The 15,823-nt window shown below is 44.9% G+C and overlaps 1 protein-coding gene across 2 annotated transcripts in view; it reads right to left on the reverse strand.

Moving 5' to 3' along the window:
* Nucleotides 1–11,627: 11,627 nt before the first annotated feature.
* LOC143769425 (caspase-2-like) overlaps nt 11,628–15,823 on the reverse strand; it is an 86,069-nt gene continuing 81,873 nt past the window's right edge. For both annotated transcript variants that reach the window (XM_077257926.1, XM_077257927.1), the window contains 3 exons: nt 12,413–12,559; nt 12,042–12,151; nt 11,628–11,839 (listed from right to left, as the gene is read on the reverse strand). In XM_077257926.1, coding sequence (XP_077114041.1) covers nt 11,711–11,839; nt 12,042–12,151; nt 12,413–12,559 — 386 coding nt within the window. In that variant the 3' untranslated portion in view covers nt 11,628–11,710. The remainder of the gene's footprint in view (nt 11,840–12,041; nt 12,152–12,412; nt 12,560–15,823) is intronic.

The following is a 15,823-nucleotide window of genomic DNA, read 5'->3' on the forward strand; positions in this document are numbered from 1 at the left end:
ATTGTATAATGACCACACATGATGCTCCATACTGTATAATGACTGCACATGATGCTCCATACTGTATAATGACCCCACATGATGCTCCATACTGTATTATGGCCACAGTTCTCCATACTGTATAATGACATACAGGCACGCAGCTCACACACATGCAGCATCACACACACACAGTATCACACATACACACGCAGCATCACAAACGCAGCTCACAAACACATGCAGCTTTGACACAAATGCATCACACATGCAGCCATCACACACACACACAGCCATCACACACACACGCAGTCATCACACACACACGCAGCCATCACACACACACGCAGTCATCACACACACACGCAGTCATCACACACACGCAGCCATCACACACACGCAGCCATCACACACACACACGCAGCCATCACACACACACGCAGCCATCACACACACACACACACGCAGCCATCACACACACACACGCAGCCATCACACACATGCAGCCATCACACACACCCAGCCATCACACACACCCAGCCATCACACACACACACACACCCAGCCATCACACACACACACACTCAGCCATCACACACACACACCCAGCCATCACACACACACACCCAGCCATCACACACACACACCCAGCCATCACACACACACACCCAGCCATCACACACACCCAGCCATCACACACACCAGATACCTCATACACACATGACACACACACAAATGCAGCATCACACATCTCACACACACACACACATCACACACACGCACAATCTCCTCTGTGGTGCAGGGGCGGCTGATCTGTCCATGTGCAGCTCTTCAGTTTCTCCGGCTGCTCACAGCTCTGCACTGTCCCGGCACCTCCCCCGTCTCTCCTTCTCTGCCGGGATAGCAGCTAAGAGCAGGAGACGCCAGAGCTCTGTGCACACACCTCAGGTAGTGAGTCGCTGACCTCTCATCTTGATCGCTGCTGGCTCTCTTCCTCAGCGTGGCAGCGCCGCACACACAGGGGGCGGGGGCGGGGGCGGGGAAGGAATCGGTCGGGAGGAGACCCAGCATGTATAAGAAAAAAAAAACAGCCACAAACCTAATCGGGCTCTCTCTACGTCCCGGAAGTGGGCGGGGCTTCACCGGCGGCCGCAAATTCGGGATTTTAAATGCCCGAAGCGGGACAGCGGGACCCCGGTGCCAAAGCGGGACTGTCACGCTGAAATCGGGACGGTTGGGAGGTATGTGACTGGGTTGGATCCAGGCAACATCCTGTGGCAGAGGGTGTTGCAGGGGAAGATTCAGGGGGGGTCCCTGTCAGGGGTGGGATCCTGACAGAGGCCTAGCGAACTGAGAGGACGTTACGGGACCGCACCTGCACCTGATCGCGGCGGTGCCCTAAGAAAGGACAAGAAGCGAGGTTTATTGTGCTGAGTGAGAAACGAGATCAACGCAACAAGGAGAAACACCAGTAGGAGTCGTGCTTTAAGACGAGGCAACATCCTACTGAGGCGCGTAGCCGGTGGCCGGAACGCCGAGGAAGTATAGAGCTCCAGGCCTAACTTCAAACCTATGGCAGGACAGTCAGTTATAGGCGGGCTGTCTCACTCAAATCACCTAAGAAGACATAGGGGGCAACAACTGGAGAGGGGCGACACTAGGGTCCCGGAAGAGCTCCGAGCCTACCCGTCATACGGGTGCGTCCTAGCCATATCATCTGGGGCACGAAGAAGAACATCATAATCGAGTTGTGAGGGAACTTCAGAAACAGACACAACAGTTGTGGGGACTATCCCGTAAGCACAGCAGGGGAGGACCACAACACACAAGCGCTAGAAGGTAGGCACAGATTTCCACCTGCAAAGGGAACTCTGGAGGTGCCATCGGACCGGCCGGACTTGCGCAGCCTGGTTAACCGTATTCCGGACTGAGGATCCTGAAGCCTTCAGTAAAGAGGTAAAGAGACTGCAACCTGGTGTCCTCGTTATTTACTGCGGCCTGCACCACATCATAACATCGTCACCATACCTCCACCTTCATTGTACGCCCCTCAGCAGGGTCACGGACCGGGTCTAGCCACCGTGACAACCCCAGAGCAGAGACTCAGAGGCCCGGTATCGGGTACCCCTCGGCCCTGCGGCAGTGGGGGCGCTTCACTTGTGCAGCACTATAAGGGGCAGTGTCTGTACGGAGCATCTTATGGGGCCATAACGCTTGTGCAGCACTATATGGGGTAAATATCTCTATGGAGCATCTTATGGGGCCCTTTATACCCTTTATGCAGGATTATATGGGGCATATTTTAATATGGAGCATCTTATGGGGCCCATCATGAACTGTATGGAGCATTATATGGGGCTCCTGATTCAATATGGATATTCAAAAACACTTAACCTACTGATGTCTCAATTAATTTTACTTTTATTGGTATCTATTTTTACTTTTGAAATTTAACGGTAGCTGCTGCATTTTCCACCCTAGGCTTATACTCGAGTCATTAAGTTTTCCCATTTTTTTGTGGCAAAATTAGGGGGGTCGGCTTATACTCGAGTATATACGGTAAGTACGCCTGCACAGGAGCGCCGATGTCGGGGAGCAGCAGGGCAGAGTCGCAAGAAGATGAGAGGTGCCGGACCAGGACCTGCGACACCCATCGGACCGGACCGCCCTGCTGGCGAGTATAATAAAACGTATTTTTCTTCACTTGCAGGGCGGACCAGGGGCTTATCTACAGCATTATACAGGGTGGGCCATGTATATGGACACACCTAAATAAAATGGGAATGATACCAACCTCCTGTTTGTGGCACATTAGTATATGGGAGGGGGAAAACTTTTCAAGATGGGTGGTGACCATGGCGGCCATTTTGTATCCAACTTTATTTTTTTCAATGGGAAGAGGGTCATGTGACACAAACTCTGAGAATTTCACAAGAAAAACAATGATGTGCTTGGTTTTAACGTAACTATTCTTTCATGAGTTATTTACAAGTTTATGACCACTTATAAAAAGTGATCAAAGTGCTGCCCATTGTGTTGGATTGTCAGTGCAGCACACACTGATAGCAGCACCGCAGAAGAAATGCGAGCACAGGCTTCCAGGATCCCTGGTTTCAGATGCTTTGGGGTCATCTGAAGGCAATTGTCTATGCTGTGAAGATACGAGATGTGCAGCATCTGAAACACCGGACCAGTGACCAACACATCAGCCACAAAGCATTGCACTGAGATGTGGTCTGTGGAAACTGATTGTCAGCAGTGCTGCTTCCTAAGTGGACAGTTTGGTTTCACAGAAGTTTGATTTACTTCGAGTTATATTCTGTTGTTTAAGCGTTTTGTGTATTTTTTTGAGCAGTGTACATATATATATATATATATATATATATATCTACTATATAATTGTCTAAGGGTCACTTCCGTCTGTCTGTAACGGAAATCCCGAGTCGCTGATTGGTCGCAGCAAAACAGCCACAACCAATCAGCGACGGGCACAGTCCAGTGGCAAAATGGCCGCTCCTTACTCCCCTCCAGTCAGCGCTCACACAGGGTTAATGGCAGCGGTAACGGACCACGTTATGCCACGGGTAACGCACTCCGTTAACGCTCCCTATAACCCTGTGTGACCAACTTTTTACTATTGATGCTGCCTATGCAGCATCAATAGTAAAAAGATCTAATGTTAAAAATAATAAAAAAAATAAAAAATCGTTATATACTCACCGTCCGTTGGCCCCTCGGATCCAGAACAGGCCTTTCCCGCTCCTCGCGACACTCCGGTGACCGCTCCATGCACTGCGATCTCGCGAGATGATGATGTAGTGGGCTGTGCTATGTACTACGTGGCCTGTGTTATACACTACGGGGGCTGTTATATTCTGCGTACATGTGATGTTATATACTACATGAGCTGTGTTATATGCTACGTGGGCTGTTATAAATTACGTGGCTGTGTTATATGCTACGTGGGCTGTTATACACTCCGTGGGCTGTGCTATATACTATGTGGCTGTGCTATATACTCCGTGGGCTGTTATATACTATGTGGCTGTGCTATATACTCTGTGGGCTGTGCTATATACTATGTGGCTGTGCTATATACTACGTGGCTGTGCTATATACTCCGTGGGCTGTTATATACTATGTGGCTGTGCTATATACTCCGTGGGCTGTGCTATATACTACGTGGCTGTGCTATATACTACGTGACTGTGCAATATACGTGGCTGTGCTATATACTATGTGGCTGTGCTATATACTATGTGGCTGTGCTATATACTACATGGCTGTGCTATATACTACGTGGTTGTGCTATATACTACGTGGCCGGCCGCGAACAATCAGCGACAGGCACAGTCCGGCCGCGAATTGGCGCTGGATTTGAACCACGCTTCACTAATTGGTCGCAGCCGGCCGAATCCTGTGTATAAATTGCATTATTCTAAAATCTTCATAAATAAACTACATACATATTCTAGAATACCCGATGCGGTAGAATCGGGCTACCATCTAGTATATATATATATATGTTACATTTGTAGTCACTATATTATGATTAATTAACACTGTGTGACCATTTTTGTTTCCAGCTTTTAAGTGCTATATTCCAGTTACTCATGCCTAAATAGTAAAAAAAAAACAACAAATTATAGACTTTGCTTTTGTGACCAGGACAATGAACTATTCGGTTTTACGTATTTGAATAGGGAAATAGAAAATGTTCATCATTTCTTTGTGTTGACACAGTTACAAGAACATTGTATATGATGAGTAAGAAGTGAGAAGCTTTTGTCATTTATTATACTGCAAATCACGATCACGAATCACCCCCCAAATATAATCTCCCATCATGTTCTCCTTCTAATGTCCTTGGCAGCTTTCTTCAAAGTTCTTTCTATCCTGATGAAAGCGCCCACCTTGCTCTTCTGAGTAAGCCCTCGTGTTTTCCTTGAAGTTGTCAATATGGGCATCCGAGATCTGTACATTGGGAGACGTCCTACATCCCATTTTCCACAGTTCTTTATCACAGTCTGAACCAGTTGCACATATCTCTCATCCTTGTGATTGCCCAGGAAACCCTGCACCGCTGCAGCAAAGCGGCTCCAAGATGCTTTCTCTCTTCTCGTCAGCTTCTTTATGAATTCTTCGTTCTCTAGGATCGGCTTCATTTGTGGTCCGACCAAGATACCAGCTTTTACCTTGGCCTCAGACAGGTTAGGAAAGAACCTTGTGGCTGCCGATTCTTAGTCGAGAGCTGTGACAAACGGTTTTATCGGGCCTAACTTGATGGGCAGGGGTGGCATCAAAAAATGAAAACCTTGATATCTTAGCTCTCAACAATTGTTCACCTTACCCTCAAGTGCAGTTTTCATGAGAAATGAGGCGGCCATGGTTTGTCCCGATCCCCTATAGGCTATGTAGGCCTCACACACCTTAGAAGATGTCGCCACATTGTATCTTTTAGCTCGTGTTTTTATAAAAATCACCACAAATGGAGCTACATGCATCCGCCGGATACTGACAACCTCTTGATGGCATCTAAATTAAATGCAGGCACGTATCAAGTGTAGCACAAACAGAAATGGACAATTAGCGATCCTGTATTTATACTACTTTATCGACAGTTCTCGCATTTACGGAAGCTTCCCGCGCTCTACACTACGGTGCACGTTCTGCGAATGTCCGAGAAAACATTGATAATATGAAATCTACGTCCTGACATAGAAGCAAACTTTCTGGGGAATTTTTGCCATTTTTTCACTTTAGACATAAGTGATTGGGAAAACACCATTGAAACCCACAAAAAAATAAAAATTTGTTACATAGTGTAATAAAACAAATTGTATAAAAAAATTATACATTTTTAAATGACTTACAGAAATGTGAGAATTTACAAAAAAAAAATTGTCTCATTTTCTCGGATCTGTAACGTGATTATTTTTCTGTTGATGGAGCTGTTTATTTCGTGGCGAGCGATAGCTTTTTTTCCTCTGGTATTTTTGGGATACAGACAGGACAATACCGAATGTCGTATTTTTTTTTTTTTTATTTGGATAGGGCAGGATCACCATTTCATCAACTAACAACGAAGCAAAGGTTTTATAAACCAAATATTGTAATTCCCCCAGGAAGTGCCCGGGATCCTATGCTCTATTAAGTCATCACATTCTCCCCTAAATAAAACTATTTAATAAGACGCTATGTGCACTGCCTGCTGCTGACCCGTCTGTGCCAGTACTCTGTCTCCCTCTGCTGGGTGACACTGGGTACTGCAGGCAGGAATTCTAACCATTGCACTTCGTCATACATGTATGTGTCATAGCGCAGGGGTAGTTCAAAATCATTCTTATATTCTGTGGGAAACAATTGCATTCGTCAACTACTTATTATCTGAAAAATCATACAGAGGTTAACTCTTTCTTGCCAGTTATGGATCCATAGTTGTAGCATTTGGCTCCCACCTTGGAGGGGGGCGCTGTTGCATTGGTGCCTATGTAAAGCATTTGCGGATATACCTGGTGATAAGTGGTACTGCATGTAACAGAGCTAATCGAGAACATGTAGTTTTTAGAAACTGTATCCCTAGTAACCAGACTGTCAAAAGTGACAGCAAGGAAAGGCATCTGTCATATCTCAAGTAGCTGATCAGTCAGATACTTTCCAAAAATGAGGAAGGCTTTGTATTATGTGAAAAAAAAATAATTGACAATTGGTCAATACAAATCCTATGTATAAGGAATGTATCAAGACAGTGATTAAGGGATTACGGCACCCAGCGGTCATCATATTTATATATTTCCAGGAAGCATAACTGAGGAACAGCAAAACACAGAATCCTACAGTATGATCGTACGTGTATACAGCTCCTTTGCAGATTAATGGAGAGGAAAAAGGGTAGAAAAAAAAAAACATTTTGTAGGCGAAAAAAATACATTTATCAATTACACATAATCGATACATATATAAGATGGTTTACTATGAGGTGTTACTGATTGTTCGGCTTTTCTTTGCTGCAGTTCATTTCTAGATAAGATATGAAGAAATGTATTTTTCCGGGCTTTTGGGTAATTGGACAAATAACAGAAGCATTACTGGAAAAAAAATATATACAGTGGGGAAATAAGTATTTGATCCCTTGCTGATTTTGTAAGTTTGCCCACTGACAAAGACATGAACAGTCTATAATTTTAAGGGAAGGTTAATTTTAACATTGAGAGATAGAATATCAAGGATAAAATCCAGAAAATCACAGTGTATAAATTATATAAATTTGCATTTTGCAGTGAGAAATAAGTATTTGATCCCCTACCAACCATTAAGAGCTCTGGCTCCTACAGACCAGTTAGACTCCTAATCAGCTCGTTACCTGCATTATAGACGGCGTCTTACATAGTCACCTTTATAAACGACTCCTGTCCACAGACTCCGTTATTATTATAGAGACATTTATTCCATGGCGCTTTACATGTGAGAAGAGGTATATATATAGTAAAAGCAAGGACAATAATCTTAGACAAGTCACGACTGGTACAGACTCTAGTCAGTCAGACTCTAACCTCTACAACACGGGCAAGACCAAAGAGCTTTCTACGGACGTCAGGGACAAGATCATAGACCTGCACAAAGCTGGAATGGGCTACAAAACCTAAAAGATGTTGGGCGAGAAGGAGATAACTGTTGGTGCAATAGTAGAAAAATGGAAGAAATACAAAATGACTTTCAATGGACATCGATCTGGGGCACCATGCAAAATCTGACCTCGCGGGGTATCCTTGATCATGAGGAAGGTGAGAGATCAGCCTAAAACTACACGGGAGGGAACTTGTTAATGATCTCAAAGCAGCTGGGACCACAGTCCCCAAGAAAACTATTGGTAACACATTACACTGTAACGATCTAAAATCCTGCAGTGCCCACAAGGTCCCCCTGCTCCAGAAGGCACATGTGCGGCCCGTCTGAAGTTTGCCAGTGACACCTGGATAATTCTGTGAGTGATTGGGAGAAGGTGCTGTGGTCACATGACACAGAAAATTGAGCTCTTTGGCATTAACTCAACTCACCGTTTGGAGGAAGAGAAATGCTGCCTATGACTCAAAGAACACCATCCCTACTGTCAAGCATGGAGGTGAAAAAATGTTTTGTGGGTGTTTCTCTGCTAAGGACACAGGACAACTTCACTGCATCAGTGGGAGAATGGATGAAACCATGTACCGTAAAATTCTGAGTGATGACCTTCTTCCCTCCACCAGGACATTAAAAATGGGTCGTGGTTGGGTCTTCCAGCAAGACAATGACCCAAAACATACAGCCAAGGCAACAAAGGAGTGGCTCAAAAAGAAGAACATTAAGGTAATGGAGTGGCCTAGCCAGTCTCCAGACCTTAATCCCATAGAAAACTTATGGAGGGAGTTGAAGCTCCGAGTTGCAAAGCAACAGCCTCAAAATCTTAATGATTTAGAGATGATCTGCAAAGAGGAGTGGAGCAAAATTCCTCCTGACATGTGCGCAAACCTCATCATCAACTACAACAAACGTCTGACTGCTGGGCTTGCCAACAAGGATTTTGCCACCAAGTATTAAGTCTTGTTTGCCAGAGGGATCAGATACTTATTTCTCACTGCAAAATGCAAATAAATGTATATAATTTATACAATGTGATTTTCTGGATTTTATTTTTTATATTCTCTCTTAATGTAAAAATTAACCGACCTTTAAAATTATAGACTGTTCATGTCAGTGGGCAAACGTACAAAATCAGCAAGGGATCAAATACTTATTTCCCCCTCTGTATACATTAATTTGGCATTTGTTTTTTCTGTATTGATGCCTTTTATTCAGTTTTTTATTACTATCTCTATGTATAATGCATGATCAAAACCAAAAGCAGTCAACGTTTCCACTTGTCTGCACTTTATCCGTTCTTTATATTAATTGCATCAATTCTTCTCTGCCTTTGACACATTGTAATGTCTTCATACCGGTGAGATCAGTGCACACCTCGCCGCTACGTGCCTCTCATCCCCGGCATGTACATGTTGTTCGCACATGTCCGTGAGCCATCACGTGTCTAAAGTTCCCGCGCTCATGACTTCATGGCCAGGCGGGGTTTAGTTGGCGCCTGCTGTACGTGCACCGCTTATTCCGAGCTCATATCTAGTGTAATATATACTTTTTAGTCTAAAAACCCTTCTTGGATCCATTTATATGGCCAAATTCACACTATAAAACAATGTAACCGATATATTCTATTGTACTAAACCTATGAAGAGCGCAGGCTGGAAACGAGCCCGGCGTCATCCGATCCTGCAGTCGGCACATCCCTTCTCTGCTCCATCGTACATTTAGCCTGATATTAAAAATAAGGAGGCGTCGTGACTGCAGGATCCGACTACACGAGGTTTGTTTGCAGTCTGTTGCCATGGGAACACACAGGACTTAATAGAACTTTTGAAAACTGCAAGAAACTTTCACCCACATAAAAGATATAAAAAGATTTATTGAACCAGTATAGAATCACTTTGTTTTTTCCTCTTCTTAACGGAGACACACTGTGACACGTACCGGCGGCGATACATGACGACAATGCTGTGCTTGGCAGAATATAAAACAATACAGAGAGAGGCAGTGACAGAAACGAGAAAAGTCCTGAGATACAGACGTAGGAAGAGGCCTCGTAGTCACACGACTCGCTCACACCAGCGGCAGCAAGGAATGTACAAAACACAGCGTACGGGGAGGAGCCTGGTGCCCCGCCCCCTGCAATATGGGGAGGTGCCATATGGGGAGGTGCCTCAGGCTCCGCCTCCTGCATATCACAAGCGCATATCGCAGCCGCCATCCGGGGCTGTCTATACTTTTTTGTTTTAAAATTATCAAATTAAAAAGTAACTAAAAACTAATTTTGCCTAAAACTTAACGGAGACCTCCATGATGACGGTGGCCGAATCTCTCGCTAGTAGATGGGGCTGGAAAACGCTCCTGCAGCTTTTCAGAATGCCATGTGGTGCCGGCGACACCGGCCGTTTTCCAGGTACGTGGCCCTCTTACCTATAATGTTTTGAGGTTATTTTAACATAATTGCATTAAATTCTCTATTACTCATGATAATTTAAAAGAGGTAAGAAGGCATACAATGTACCTACACCACCCTATATAAGTCACTAAATAGATACTGCCTAGCAGTGGAGGTAGGCACCCTACTTTACTGCGGTCGGCGCAGTACTAGCACCCAGAGGGAGTATTGTGAGGCACAATGTCCATATGTACAGTAAGCTGACTTAGACCACAAAAAATATATATACGGGTAACCAGAGTGTAACAATACACATTAGTCCAAATGAATTTTCAAATGTATATCAAGCACCAGAGTGCCCTCAAACATGCAAATATAGAGTATGTTATTTATATTCCGCTATCAACTGAAAAGGTCTCATCTTGTTTTGCCATATCATGCTAAATATAAAGAAGATAGACATTCAGACAAAGATGATTATATATATGCATTCATAAACTTCCTGTGACTCAATAATCCACAGGCTAGTAACCGGCATCCAATCTTCTATAACAAGATGTAGACAAAATTCGTCATAAAAAACCCATACTCCAGGTAGTGGGAACGTAACACCAGTCACTAATGGATGACACCTCCCCAATCTATACACACCAAATGGGTTAAGGGACTCAATCGTCCCGCTCACACAGATAGAAAAAAAAAAAAATCAGATGCAGAAAATATACTTATCTACTCGCTGAGAACTCCCATCGTGTTAATCCTGCAATTACCCGGAGTACAAACGGTTAAGTCCAGATGAACATAATCAACATCTGTTAGATAGTCCCCAAGCAGTGCCCGACGCGTTTCCCCCCCATTGGGAATGACGGGGGTTCATCAGGGGTAAGACAGCCACACAGAGGATAGAGGAGCTGTAGAGGTCTCCTCCAAAGTGTCATCCATTAGTGACTGGTGTTCCGTTCCCACTACCTGGAGTATGTGTTTTTATGTTGATACAGGGCTGATCTCTAGGCGAGACCCCTGTAAACATATAATACATCCCCTTTTAGTCGCGGCCCCCATAGAACTTCTCAAATAGCAAAGTTTGAAGGATAATTAAAGTTTAAAAAAACTAAAAAGTTTCACTGGAGGGAATCTGAATCCCAAAACCTCTAAACAGAAAAGTGCAGAGATTTCAGCCAATCCTCCACGGTTTACGCACTCCCAGACTTTGTGATTAGTAGGGGTCTGGGCCCGGACCACCACTGAAGAAAACTTCCTGCATGTGGCAAAAGTGAACATACAATACAGTAAGAGAGAATAGCTCCGCCATCGGTTACAAAGTCCCGGGGACCCTGCTGTTGGGCCAAATTCACACTGGCTTTAAGTGCAAGTAAAATATATAATTTCTGGTGCAATTACTTTTCGCTTCCATAAAATAATGGAAACAATAAAATACAGCAAAAAAATAAATAAAAAAAATTGCCCAACGGCCCTGGATGAAGGGAATCTAAGTCTCTGGCCCCTAAATACTATGGAAGATATAGAGCACCGCACCAGAGGAATATCACACACAGCACTCAGTGTGAATGCGGCCTGTCCAGGAATGTGACCTGTGTGAAGGGGCTTCAATGCTCCTTGGACCCATCCAAGAAAAGGAGACAATACAACAGTGGAAGACATGGATAGAAAATGTAAAAATAAAGGCATTCTATGTAGGAGACAGAAGTGCAGGTGGTCAGGTCACAGGGGGAATCCTGGGAACAAGTACAGGTCTCGGCACAGGGTGCTGCTGTACTCGGACATCTCTTTGCAGCGGTCGTATTCGGTCCCTGGAGCGTGCCCCTCTCGCTTTTTAATGCGGGCGTTCACCTATAGAGAGGGCAGAGGAGAAAAGCTCATATTAGGGGATATTACTCTACTATGGGACGGCGGCTGTCATGGTTTATAAAGTGAGGGTTAGGCCGGCGCGGCTCATTTTTGCATCAGGAGGTCAGCGACACAGATGATGCACTGGTGTACAGAGACATTATAACAGGGGTCTCACAAGGGGTTACAATAAATGGGGTCTCACCTTAACCAGCATGTCAGCTACATGCGTGTCCTTGGCATGTTTGGAGAACACATCAGTAAGATCTCGTATGAACCACGATCCGTGCTTTGTGTTGCGAAGTGATACAGAACCTAAATGATGTCACAGATTATACAAGTGACATAAAACTATATACATAATAAAACGCAAATAACCAACTATGCAAATACAGACATTACTGATCCGGAATTACATCCTGCATTTTACTCCAGAGCTGCACTCAATTTTTAATACATTTTTTACACCTTCAGTAATGCACTCACTTTATCTGCATGTAGGAGATGTAATGACTATAAAGAGAGTTTGTAGGAAAAATAAAGACCAGCCCAGAACTTAGTTTGTTTTGTGCTCACCCTTCAGACAGGCGTAGGCGCAGATCATGTCAGACTGGGTTGGCAGCCGGACTCTCCCATCCTCTCTCCCTGCGTCGCTCTGCTCACAACCAGGCGATCCGGTCTGCTCTCGTCCGTCTCGCTGGTCCACACCTCGATCTGTCTCATCTATTGAAAGTTACATGTATGTTACTACATGCCCAGTGAGTGGCTGCAGCGGTCACAAGCGCTGTTGCAGCGGCCCCCAGACGCAGGGCAGCGGGGTACTCGGTACCAGGTCTCTCTCGGTTCTGGCAATGTCACGGTGGCCTGACCCGGTCCGTGGCCCTGCTAAGGGTCACCCAATTAAAGATGTAGGTGCAGGTGTAGGTTGCAGTAAATGACGAGGACACAGGGTTGCAGTCTCTTTACCTCTTTACTGAAGGTTTCGGCATCCACAATCCAGAGCACTGCTAACTGGGCTGGCTGAGACCGGCCGGTCCGAAGGCACATCCAGAGTTCTCTTTGCAGGTGGAAATCAGTAGCCTTCCTACTAGCGCCTGGGTGTTGTTGTAGTACTTCCCTGCTGAGCACCACGGGATAGTCCTCACAACTGTCGTGTCTGTTTCTGTTCTTTCTCTCCGTCCCCCAGATGATATGGATAGGACGCACCCGTATGACGGGGTAGGCCTGGAGTTATTTTATAGGGACCCTAGAGACGCCCCTCTCCCACAATTGCCTCCGTTGTCTTCATTAGGTGATTTAGGTGAGACAGCCAACCTAGAGTTATGTTGTGAATTTGGATTCTGGGCTCCCCCGGTGGCCGCTTGTGGAATTGGACTTGTCATCCTCTTTCCTGTTTCACCTGGTTCCATCAGTAGTGGGTGTCGCTATTTAAGCTCATTTCTCTGGTGGTTTCTTGCCGGTCAACAATGTTATCTGATGCCTCTCAGTGCTTGTTCCTGCTTCTAGACAACTACTAGATAAGTTGGACTTTTGTCCATGTTTTGTTTTGCCTATTTGTTCCAGTTCACAGCTGAAGTTTTGTTACTGTGTCTGGAAAGCTCTCGTTGATCAGGGATTGCTACTCTGGCGTTATGAGTTAATGCCAGAGTTTAAGGTAATCTCTGGATGGTGTTTTGTTAGTGTTTTTCTGCTGACCATGAAAGTATACTATCTGTCTTCTGCTATCTAGTAAGCGGACCTCAAATTTGCTAAGACTATTTTCCTGCTGCGTTTGTTGTTTCATCTGAACTCACCGTCATTATATGTGGGGGGCTACTGTCTTCTTTGGAATATTTCTCTAGAGGTGAGCCAGGTCTTATATTTCCCTCTGCTAGCTATTTAGGTCTTAGGCCAGAGCTGGGCATCTAGCGATAAATAGGAAATGCTACCTGGCTATTTCTAGTTGCGCGGCAGGCTTAGTTCATGGTCAGTATAGTTCCATCTTCCGAGAGCTTGTCCCTCTATAGGCTTGCTATGATCTCTGCCTGCAGAGATCATGACAGTTTGACCGGCCCATAAAGTGTTAAAGACCCAGGTTTAGAAAGGAGAGTTATAAGAAGTCTGCTGGAATTTTTTTTTTTTTTTTTTTTTTTCCTCCAGTCTGCCTTGCTGCAGTCTTTTTTCTCTCTCTCCTCCTAATCTCTGTATGCTCGGTGTGCACCTGACAATAATGGATCTCCAGAGTGTAACTGCGGGTTTGAATAATCTCATCACGAAAGTACAAAATTTACAAGATTTTGTGGTACATGCTCCGGTATCTGAACCGAGAATTCCTTTGCCGGAGTTCTTCACAGGGAATAGAGCTAGCTTCCAGAATTTCCGAAATAATTGTAAGCTTTATTTGTCCCTGAAGTCTCGTTCAGCTGGAGACCCTGCTCAGCAGGTTAGGATTGTGATTTCCTTGCTCAGGGGTGACCCTCAAGATTGGGCCTTCTCATTGCCAGCAGGGGATCCTGCGTTACGCGATGTGGATGCGTTTTTTCTGGCCTTGGGCTTGCTTTATGAGGAACCTCATTTGGAACTTCAGGCAGAAAAAACTTTGATGGCACTATCTCAGGGGCAAGACGAAGCTGAAGTTTTCTGCCAAAAATTCCGTAAATGGTCTGTGCTTACTCAGTGGAATGAGTGCGCCTTGGCGGCAACTTTCAGAGAAGGTCTCTCTGATGCCGTTAAGGATGTTATGGTGGGGTTCCCTTTGCCTGCAGGTCTGAATGAGTCCATGACAATGGCTATTCAGATTGATAGGCGTCTGCGGGAGCGCAAACCGGTGCACCATCTGGCGGTGTCTATGGAAAAGACGCCAGAAAGTATGCAGTGTGATAGAATTCTGTCCAGGAGCGAGCGACAGAATTTTAGACGGAAGAATGGATTGTGTTTCTATTGTGGGGATTCTACTCATGTTATATCAGCATGCTCTAGGCGTACAAAGAAGCTTGATAAGTCTGTTTCCATTGGCACCATTCAGTCTAAGTTTATTTTGTCTGTAACCCTGATTTGCTCTTTGTCATCCATTGCCACAGACGCCTATGTTGACTCTGGCGCCGCTCTGAGTCTTATGGATTGGTCCTTTGCCAATCGTTGTGGTTTTGATTTAGAGCCTTTGGAGACTCTTATTCCTCTGAAGGGGATTGACTCCACCCCATTGGCTAATAATAAACCACAATACTGGACACAAGTAACCATGCGTATCAATCCGGATCACCAGGAGATTGTTCGTTTCCTGGTGCTGTATAATTTACATGACGATTTGGTACTGGGATTGCCATGGTTGCAGTCTCACAACCCAGTCTTGGACTGGAGAGCAATGTCTGTGTTGAGCTGGGGATGTAAGGGTATTCATGGGGACGTACCTTTGGTTTCTATTTCGTCGTCCATTCCCTCTGAAGTCCCTGAGTTCCTCTCTGATTATCAAGACGTCTTTGACGAACCCAAGCTTGGGTCGTTACCTCCGCACCGTGAGTGCGATTGTGCCATAGATTTGATACCGGGTTGTAAATATCCAAAGGGTCGTTTGTTTAATTTGTCTGTGCCGGAACATGCTGCTATGCGGGAATATATAAAGGAGTCTTTGGAAAAGGGACATATTCGTCCATCTTCTTCTCCCTTGGGAGCTGGGTTTTTCTTTGTCTCAAAAAAAGACGGCTCTTTGAGACCATGTATTGATTATCGGCTTCTGAATAAGATCACTGTTAAGTATCAATACCCATTGCCATTGCTTACTGATTTGTTTGCTCGTATAGAGGGTGCTAAGTGGTTCTCTAAAATTGATCTTCGTGGGGCGTATAATTTGGTGCGGATCAGGCAGGGGGATGAGTGGAAGACCGCATTTAATACGCCCGAGGGCCACTTTGAGTATTTGGTCATGCCTTTTGGTCTTTCTAATGCCCCTTCAGTTTTCCAGTCTTTTATGCATGATATTTTCCGCGATTTTCTGGATAAATTTATGAT

This window comes from Ranitomeya variabilis, chromosome 4 (genome assembly GCF_051348905.1).
Source record: "Ranitomeya variabilis isolate aRanVar5 chromosome 4, aRanVar5.hap1, whole genome shotgun sequence".
NCBI lineage: Eukaryota > Metazoa > Chordata > Amphibia > Anura > Dendrobatidae > Ranitomeya > Ranitomeya variabilis.